Source organism: Misgurnus anguillicaudatus, chromosome 20 (genome assembly GCF_027580225.2).
Source record: "Misgurnus anguillicaudatus chromosome 20, ASM2758022v2, whole genome shotgun sequence".
Taxonomy (NCBI): Eukaryota; Metazoa; Chordata; class Actinopteri; order Cypriniformes; family Cobitidae; genus Misgurnus; species Misgurnus anguillicaudatus.
The window spans coordinates 27,548,015-27,558,652 of record NC_073356.2 but is presented as its reverse complement, the minus strand read 5'-3'; the positions used below and the strand labels follow the sequence as shown (position 1 = coordinate 27,558,652).

The 10,638-nt window shown below is 37.8% G+C and overlaps 1 protein-coding gene across 1 annotated transcript; it reads left to right on the top strand.

Moving 5' to 3' along the window:
* The first annotated feature begins 7,992 nt into the window (after window positions 1–7,992).
* On the top strand, window positions 7,993–9,941 carry LOC129455620 (transmembrane protein 74). The gene is made up of 2 exons (XM_055220389.2): window positions 7,993–8,126; window positions 8,527–9,941. Exon 2 carries the CDS (start codon window positions 8,566–8,568, stop codon window positions 9,412–9,414), a length of 849 nt encoding a protein of 282 aa, XP_055076364.2. The 5' UTR covers window positions 7,993–8,126; window positions 8,527–8,565; the 3' UTR covers window positions 9,415–9,941.
* The last annotated feature ends 697 nt before the right edge of the window (window positions 9,942–10,638 follow it).

Genomic DNA, 10,638 nt, shown 5'->3' with positions numbered 1-10,638 from the left:
ATAATTCATTTTTATTTTTCATTCACCTTTAGAATGTTTATAACTTTTATTTATACCTTGTCACAAGACTGAAATGTACTATAGTAAAAGTACTCTTATATACTCTAGTATTTAGATTTTAACATTACCATAATAAATAATAAAGTATACTGCACTCTTTAATACTTCACAATTCTACTGTGTACATTAACAAAGTCTTGTAATTACCATATTGCTACAATGTATAATACAGTTTACTATAGTAAATGCTAAAGTGTACTACAGTATTAACTACAGTTGATCAATTTAATACAGTTAATACTACAGACACCTGTAGTATACTTTAAAAGTATAGGACACAGTACAGTACTGTACTATTTTCGTGTAGGATGCATCCATTTGCCACCCACACCTCCTCCAAATTACATAAACAATCTCAAACTTAGATTTTAAGTTTTAAGGCTCTTGAGAGTTTTTGATCTCAGACCAGAACTGTTTGGTGACACCAGGTGACACTGACAGTGAGAATTTGATTTTGTTTAGCAATGAGCCTCCGTCTTCATTTTGGCACATTTAAATTTAACACAAATGTATCAGTTCACTGAATTCTGACAAGGAGCAAAAGAAGAAATGGCACATTGGTTTAGAAAGTGATCAGTTAAGGTGCTGTGCTTTTTAAATTTTGATCCTTCAGAAAACATAGGTGTTGACCCAGCTAAGTCATTTTAGTGATTTGCTGTTTTCCACATAAAATCAGTCATAATGTAAAGAAAACTTTGTAAAAAAATCTGAGTAAGGTCATGTCAAAGATTGAAATTAAAGTGAAATCAATTAACTTTGATGATCCTAATCTCATTATTGGATTCTAAAGCTTTAGCCTGAATTTCTCAGACAAATATTTGAAACACTATTGGTTTATGTAATGCATCGTGACGTGCCTGTGATAGCTCTTTATTTATTCATTTATTTAGCTGTTTCTCACTTATTACGTAGTAACATTTGGCAGCTATTTTAACAATCATGTGCTGTTCTTTATTTTTTGTAATTGACTCATGTGGGATGGCACAGTTGCTCCATTATGATGATGAGAGAAGCTCTCCTCCTCACCAACTGTGGCTATATGGCATACAGACAGATCACAGAATAGCCCTTATCATGCCAAGCCACTTCAGCATTTATTTAGAGGTCTGTTTCCAAGGGAAACGGAAAGGGGGGAGTTCAAAACCTAATTAGCTGGTGGTGTGGCACCACTGGGACAAAGTCATGATGAATATGACGAAATTCATTGATCCGGGTTTGGAGATCATTCATTTTAAACAAACACCCTAAAACAATTATTTCAACATAACTTTATATAGGTTGACAGATGCAGTTTTAAACCATAGTCTACTTGAAATGTAATGATGTGTTTAGTGTGTGTAGCACAACAGCACAGTACATTTGCATAGAGAAGTGCATCTTTATTTTTGTATTTTGCTTCCACCTTGTGTCCATTGAAGGAACTGCTCATGATGAAATAATTAAACATGTTTTTTTCTTATCCCAGCTTGTATTTTTTGCATTTGTATAGTTTATAAATGGATTGCCTGTTAAAAATATCCAATTAACAGACCCAGTGTGAACATTTAGGCTCAACTGATTTTATACCCATGCTGGTACTCTTTAATTTTTATTAGAAATATTAATTTTTGCTGTCATGTGAAATATCCAATTAACTTTAAATCTCATGACAGAATGATTGGAATAGAAAGTACATGCATTGCATATTCCAAATCCATATTTTTGCATTGTTTTACAACCAAAGCTAAACACGTTACTGTTCCTTTAATTCAGCAGTTAGTTGGGTTGTAAAACAGATCTCACTGTGTGAGTCTTGGCATTAATAGCTCTTTAAAGGGCCATTTCCAAGAGAAAAAAGTAAAGTGAAGCAGAGAGCGGTGGTTCTGTAGATTTGCACAATCCCTTCGGAGTCATGATTCAGGACCAGACATTAAAACAACACTCTCTGGCTCAAACCCTTTTCTTCTCTAAGTAAAGCTCTGGAGGCTTGTAAAACAAAATAAGAATTGCTCTGGAACATGGGGAAACCCATTGCATCAAACACATATCAATTAATTTTATGAATATAAATAATTGAATTGACTAGCATTATCAATATTTTATTTGAAACTAGAAGAAAAGTTTATGATCGTGCTAGTTAGTAGAATGTATAGCTTTTATGTTGAAATGTCTGGTTTTGGTGACAAACTCTTATATTATACTGTGAACATAAGAAATATTTCTTATACTGTGCATCGCTGTGAATATGTCAGATTACAAGTTGCACATAGATGGCACATAGAAGTTGCACATAGATGGCTGCACTGTGGTGCCATCTTCCACGGTTAGGAACTTAGGTGTGATGTTCGACAGCAACTTATCCTTCGATAGTCATATCGCCAACGTCTGCCGCACAGCATTCTTCCATCTTAGAAATATCTCGAAAATACGCCATATACTGTCTACATCTGACGCAGAGAAGCTTATCCATGCTTTTATGACCTCTAGAATAGACTATTGTAACTCGCTACTCGGGGGATGCCATGCAAATCAAGTAAACAAGCTTCAGCTAGTTCAAAACGCTTCCGCAAGGGTACTTACTCGATCTAAAAAGTATGACCACATAAGCCCAATTCTGGCATCTTTACACTGGCTACCAGTTAAATATCGCATACAATTTAAAATATCACTAATCACCTACAAAGCTTTAAATGGCCTAGCACCCTCATATCTTAGAGAATTACTATCAGAATACAATCCATCACGCACACTACGGTCGCAAAATTCTGGTCTCTTGATTATCCCTAGACTATCAAAAGTGTCTAAAAGTGGAAGGTCATTTTCCTACTTAGCCCCTAAGCTCTGGAATGATTTACCAACCGATGTCCGAGAATCAGACACAGTCGATAATTTTAAATCTAGACTTAAAACTTTTCTCTTCAACAAGGCATTCACATAATTGTTTTATTAATGGTACTCATTTCACAATAGATAGCTTGAACAACCTAATAAATAAATAAACTAAATATTCTTAAGAAAATTTTTAATCTCTCCTTACTCATTTACATATGTGCAGCAAACCATGAGCCGGGCATAAACTTTTAAAAACAAAGGTCACGTATAAAATAGAAAAGGCTACACACAAGGAAAAGAAACGCTACTCTGTGCACATACAAACCACAATACAAGGCCAAAACTTCAAAACTACACCAATAAATCCCCGAATCGGGCCATTAATTGGCAAGCGCAGAGGAGTGATTGAAAGTTATGTATGGAATTATGTTACCACTTGCTCGGCCCTTCTCCTGAGGTTTCTGAGTCGAGTAGGGGAGTACTGTGAAGCCCAGACAGGCATCAGGGAGATGGCTGGCGCAGTCACGTCCCCGTCTCCCCTTTACTCCCTTGCTCGTCCGGATTTCAATAAAGCTCGGTGGGTATAGATTTGTGGTGTTAAGCCCACTAGTCGGGGGCGGGACTTCAGTCCTTAAAAGGGTGTCACTGCACCCATATCCAAAACATTCGCCGTCCCGTGCATTTTTCCCATTCTCCCTAAACCAAACTTTGCAGAGTCTTTCACTAGGATGACGTTGTATCTTCAATACGTATATGTACATGTGTGTGTATGTATGTGTATATGTGTGTATGTATGTGTATGTATGTGTATATGTATATGTATATATATATATATATATATATATATATATATATATATATATATATATATATATATATATATATATATAATATATATATATATATATGTGTATATGTATATGTGTATATATATGTGTATGTGTGTGTATGTGTATGTATGTGTATGTGTATATATGTATATATAGATATGTGTGGATATATATGGATATATGTTTGTGTATATGTACAGGTGTATACATATGAATGGCCCCTACGCTAATTGGGTTTTGTTTTTCTTTCTTTATGTCTCGTCCTCCTCTCCGAGGACAATGAGACAAACAGACCCAGTTCCGGTAAATGTGAAAGTCGGCACACCTCTGACCCACCGGCAGACCTTCAACGTGATGCCCAGCTGATGCATGACCAACGACCACCGGCAGAACCCGCTTAACCTCCGCCTAATCTCCTTAATCGTTTCAATATAAATATATCTCCCAAGGGTTTTTCCCTCCTATGACTTTTTTTTACTTCCCCGGCTGAGCCTGGGGTTTTTTTTCTCCTAGGGGGTTTTTCAACCCGGGGAGGCAGCCCTCTTGGGCTTAACTTAGCACCCTCTTCTTTACGTTACATTAGCAATACGCACGCTTATAATGTTGATTCATAGCCGCATCAAATTTAGCTGCTTGTGCTATCGTGTATTATGTAGTGCTATCTGTCGTTTTTCTGTGCTTTCCACTGCTTCTATTAATGTAAAGCTGCTTTGAAACAATCACCAATTGTGAAAAGCGCTATATAAATAAAATTGAATTGAATTGAATTGAATTGAACAACTGTGTATAGACGATTTTAGCAGCAGCAACAACATAAACAAACGGCTTTCGTGGAACAAATGTAAAGTCCGGTAAACTTTGCAAAAATCAATAACAACCGAGTCATTTTAGAGTAGTTTATTTCGGATAGCAAGTAGATTACCTTAGTTTAGCTTAAGTGTCTCAAAATGTGAACTAACTTTACTGTGTAAAACGTATACAATTTAAAATACAGATTGGCTGCCAAACCTCCTCTCACATAGCGCTGATCCATGATTGCCATCTACCCTAGTCTTTAGGAAACCAATTGTCTATATATATATATATATATATATATATATATATATATATATATATATATATATATATATATATTAGTGTACTTGTTATAATCTGTTGATTGTGTCCCTTGTTATACACCTTTGAAGAAAGAAAGTATAATGTTACTTCACTATTTTAACTTCTACAATCACTCTTCTTACAGTATTTTTTTGCAGAGAGCAAAGGTTGCTTTTGTATTTCTTTTCTTTAAAGAACGGCTTGAGTCTCAGATGTCCCAGTCTAACCTTCTCTGTGTATTTGGCTTCTCTACTCCAACGCTATTCTTAGCTCTGTTCCTATTACAAAAAAGATCCATCTGCAGAAATGTCACTTCAGACACTAGCGGATAAACAAAACACATAACACAGTGAGAAATAATGTGTCACGTCTAAACCTTAAACGTTCCAAGTAAACTTAACGCTTAAGGCTCAATAGGAAATAACTGACATACTGTTGGATACGGGAATTTCTGTGTGGTTTTAACCTGTTAAAATTGTCATGTTTCATATTGTTAAAGGCAATCTCACATCTATCTTTTGGCATATTTGGTAAAGGATGTTTCAGGAACACTGTGTGATATGCAATCATTGTCATACACTGCAAATATTGTTTGTTTGTTTGTTTACTGGTTTGCTGGTCTTTGTTGATTTAGCCGGCATAATACATGAAGTGATTAATATACAGTTTATAGATTAATAGAGTTTATTTATCAGAGTGCCTGTCTGTCTGTGTTTATGCTTGCCAGCCTTTAACATAATGCAATGTGAAGCGTATGATTGACAGAGTGAGAATGAAGACTATTTAAAATTTGAACAGGAGGCAGATTCTCATAAATGTCAGATTTGCAGCTTACGCTCTAGTAATATTTCACCATCCTATAAGCATAGCAATATCTTTTATGAGGTTTAACCAGTTGATGTCACTAGTCACATTTAATTCGGTCGTGTATGCGCTGAGTTTGGCACAGTGAGAGGAGAAAATCAGTCAGGCACACTTGAATTATGACCTATGGCTAAACAACCTTCTGCTGAAATCACACCAGTCAAGGTACTTCTGAATTCATGTGCAGTTTAAAAAAAACATGACACACAGTGTAGCAAATGATTATTATTATTTGGAATCAATCAAATGTAATCAGTAGGAAGGTTGAACCCCTGCCGAAAACAATACTTTTTCCAAATAATTTTCCATTGCAAACACTATTATGAACCATAGGCTTTTTACCATTAAAAATAAAATGCATTAATGTTAAGTGTTTTGTCTCCATCCTGCATATAACATCTTACCAATAGGGCCCAACACATTACCAGTGGAGACCCACGGAGAGCATTAATGTTTCATTTAAAGCCAATACAATTCCCATTATTATTATTTCTATCATGGATTCTAGCAGGGACACTTTTTAGTTGACATGGCTGGCCATACAATAACATCATACAGAATAACACCTAAAGGATTATTAGGGACACATATTAAATTTCTCATTAATGCAATTATCTAATCAACAAGTCACATGCCAGTTGCTTCAATGCATTTAGGGCTGTGGTCCTGGTCATCTTCCGAACTCCAAACTGAATGTCAGAATGGGAAAGTAAGGTGATTTAAGCAATTTTGAGCATGGCATGGTTGTTGGTGCCAGACGGGCCGGTCTGAGTATTTCACAATCTGCTCAGTTACTGGGATTTTCACGCACAACCATTTCACAACCATTTCAAGGGTTTACAAAGAATGGTGTGAAAAGAGAAAAACATCCAGTATGCGGCAGTCCTGTGGGCGAAAATGCCTTATTGATGCTAGAGCTCAGATGAGAATGGGCCGACTGATTCAAGCTGATAGAAGAGCAACTTTGACTGAGATAACCACTCGTTACAACCGAGGTATGCAGCAAAGCATTTGTGAAGCCACAACACGCACAACCTTGAGGCGGATGGGCTACAACAGCAGAAGACTCCACCAGGTACCACTCATATCCACTACAAATAGGAAAAAGAGGCTACAGTTTGCACGAGCTCACCAAAATTGATAGTTGAAGACTGGAAAAATGTTGCTTGGTCTGATGAGTCTCGATTTCTGTTTAGACATTCATATATGGTAGAGTCAGAATTTGGCGTAAACAGAATGAGAACATGGATCCATCATGCCTTGTTACCACTGTGCAGGCTGGTGGTGGTGGTGTAATGGTGTGGGGGATGTTTTCTTGGCACACTTTATGCCCCTTAGTGCCAATTGGGCGTCTTTAAATGCCACGGCCTACCTGAGCATTGTTTCTGACCTTGTCCATCCCTTTATTTCCACCATGTACACATCCTACTTCCAGCAGGATAATGCACCATGTCACAAAGCTCGAATCATTTCAAATTGGTTTCTTGAACATGACAATGAGTTCACTGTACTAAAATGGCCCCAACAGTCACCAGATCTCAACCCAATAGAGCATCTTTGGGATGTGGTGGAGCTTTGTTCCCTGGATGTGCATCCCACAAATCTCCATCAACTGCAAGATGCTATCCTATAAATATGGACCAATATTTCTAAAGAATGCTTTCAGCGCCTTGTTGAATCAATGCCACGTAGAATAAAGGCAGTTTTGAAGGCGAAAGGGGGTCAAACACAGTATTAGTATGGTATCACTAATATCATTAATAATCATTAAAGGTGAGTGTAAGTCACACAGACTGAACCTAAACAAAGCATACTAGGATTTAGGCTAGTTTATTATTTCACTATAGTTAACACTACATAATACAATATTGTAGCTATAACAAAGTGTAAGTAGCGTAGTACACAATATTCTAGGGTAGGGGTCTCCAAACCTTTTTGTGAGCAAGGGCTAAATGGATAAAACAATCTGGAGGGCTAATGTTTATATAGTCTACATTTTATATAGCACCACGTTGTCAATATTAGTCAATACCATACCATTATCATAGTCAATATTAAAGTATACTATCTTATTTAGCCTACTGTACTACAGTTTAGTACTACAGTTTATCAATTTACTATTTCTAATACTACAGAATATAATATTATAGTCATTAACCGTAAAAAAAATAATCTACATACTACTCTTTACTGCAGTTTACTACAGTACGTAAATACGAAAATATTTGGTATTCTCTCTCTCTCTCTCTCTCTCTCTCTCTCTCTCTCTCTCTCTCTCTCTCTCTCTCTCTCTCTCTCTCTCTCTCTCTCTCTCTCCACCCCTCGCTGGTGTCGCTTGTCTGAGAGGCACGCGGCGCCTCGAGGAGACCGCGGAGCTCTGCGCGTGGGAGGAACAGCACGAGCCTCTCCTTTAATTACCAGAGCGCAGCCCCAGGAACGCGCGCGAGACGCTGCTGGGTGCAGGTACGTGGACGCTTTATTTTCTGACAGAGTTGTCAGGAAAAAAAGCATTTTTACTATACTTTATGAAGATTGATATTTTTCTGTTCAGCTGCTGTTGCGTTTACGCGGATTTTTAGATGAAGCATTTAAAGTATTGTTGAATAGATTAAAATAAGGTAGCGCGGTTTAAGTAGCAGTTTAAGTCAGTAAACGTTTGGGCGTTAAGAAACCTAAAGAAAAAGATCATGCAGTTGATCGTATTTCGTATTATTACATTCAAATAAAGGTTACTAAAAGTTTTTCAGAAACAATTTATATAACTGAGATAATCATTTTGTGTAAATTAAAATCATAATTAATATATAAATGTTATGTATTGTTATTGCCTATTATAATTGTTGTGTTGTTCTTCACGGTACAGGTGCTATGAGATGAATAATAACGAAATCAAAGTGTTGAAATGGCCGATCTCAAAGTCCTCTTTTGTGGTCAAGGCAGAGTACCGACTGAAAATAAGGACCTTGATCGATCCATAAAACACCAGCAAAGTCATCACTTGGTGTGCACAGATGAAAGGTCTCTTTCCAATGAAGAGTGCAGCCAGGAGTATCAGGAGGAGAATGTTAATGAAGCCAATGGGCTTTCAGAACCATGGACAGCGACTCTGCCAATTGGACGACTTCACAAACTCAATGAATGGGGATTTGATGAAGAAGTTCATGTATGTTATGACACAGAGTACGAAACGGCTTTTCCTGACCCCACTGAACAGAAAGATGGCCTGTTAGCGGAGGACATCAACTACGACAACTTTAGTTGGAATTCACACAGAGATCTCCAAGACGGTACCCCGGAAAGTTCCCTGTTGTCGGTTGACGACTTCTTGGTGGATTCATCGGAAAAGTCTGTGGATTATGGATTTATAGGTGCTGTTGCCTTTTTAGTTACTGGGATCTCATTGGTTGTTATCTCCTACACCGTCCCACGTGATGTAAAGGTGAACCCAGACACCGTGTCTGCCCGGGAAATGGAACGTTTAGAGCGTGAGAACGCTCGGGTGGGTGCTCATCTGGATAGGTGCGTGATCGCCGGGCTGTGCCTCCTAACGCTTGGAGGCGTGGTACTGTCAACCCTGCTCATGATCTCTATGTATAAAGGAGAGATGATCAGAAGACAAGCGTTTGCATACTCCAAGCACCAAGCTAGACTTTACGGCTCTATAAATTTTAGGGCTGGAGAAGGTCAGACTGACGCTCCTTCGCTTTTGTCACTTGATGAAGATGAAGTTTCTGTTGAAGTCCTGAGTTGAAGAAAGCTAAAACTTGAGTAGAACATACAATGCTGAATTGCACTTAAAACAAGCTCTTCGGATACAAATAACATAAACAATGTGTATGTGTTATAATGTTATTTAAAATCCTATAATTGGGTACCCAGTGCTTTTATCAACCTAGAACATGTGAAAAAGATCAACCCAGTAAATTAGTTTTGGTAAACCATTCTCTGCAAGCATGTGAAAAAATAGGTCATTGAAATTTGGCTCCTCTTATGATGTCAGAAAGGGATAATACCGCCACTTAATCTGCACTATCCAACCACAGCACTGCCATTTAGTGCAGAGATCAGCTCATTTGCGTTTAAAAGGACACCCAAAATGGCACATTTTGCTCACACATACAAAGTGACAATTTTAACATGCAATATTAAATTATCCATATGGTATTTTGAGCTAAATCTTCACATACGTACTCTGGGGACACCAAAGATTTATATGACATCTTAAAAATGTCTTGTGAAATATCCCCTTTAAAGGATTAGTCCATTTTCTTGGGGGAAAGATCCAGATGATTTGCTCACCACCGTGTCATCCAAAATGTTGATGTCTTTCTTTGTTCAGTCGAGAAGAAATTATGGTTTTTGAGGAAAACATTGCAGAATTTTTCTAGTTTTGGTGGACTTTGATGGAGCCCAGCATTTGATATTTGACTCAGCACTTGGCAGTTTTTTTCAACGGAGTTTCAGGGGACTGTGGACAATCCCAGGCGAGGCATAGGGGTCTTGTCTGGCAAGACGATTGTCATTTTTGACAGAGAATGACAAATATACACTTTGGAGCCGCAACTTTTCATCTAGGTCCGGTCCAGCGCGACCTAACGTAAATGCGTGGCGACGTAGGGAGGTCACGCGTTACATATATAAAACGCACATTTGCGGACCATTTTAAACAATAAACTGCCACAAAGACATTAATTAGTATCAGTTGACATACAACAACGTAGGAACGGTCCTCTTTCAACGCACTTGTAAACACTGGGGCAGAGTTTCGCGTTTGTCCTCTGTGACCTCTTGACGTCATGACGTATTGCGTGGGGTCAGCTGGCGCATCACGACCGGATCTACATGACGAGAAGTTGTGCTTCAAAAGTGCATACTTGTCACTTTTATTGTCAAAAATGTCAACCGTTTCGCTAGATAAGACCGTTAGCCTCGTTTGGGATTGTTTATAGAGTTTCAAAGGACTATAAACAATCCC

Coding starts and splice junctions, on each gene's coding strand:
- LOC129455620 (XM_055220389.2), top strand. CDS start 8,566: ATGGCCGATCTCAAAGTCCTCTTTTGTGGTCAAGGCAGAGTACCGACT.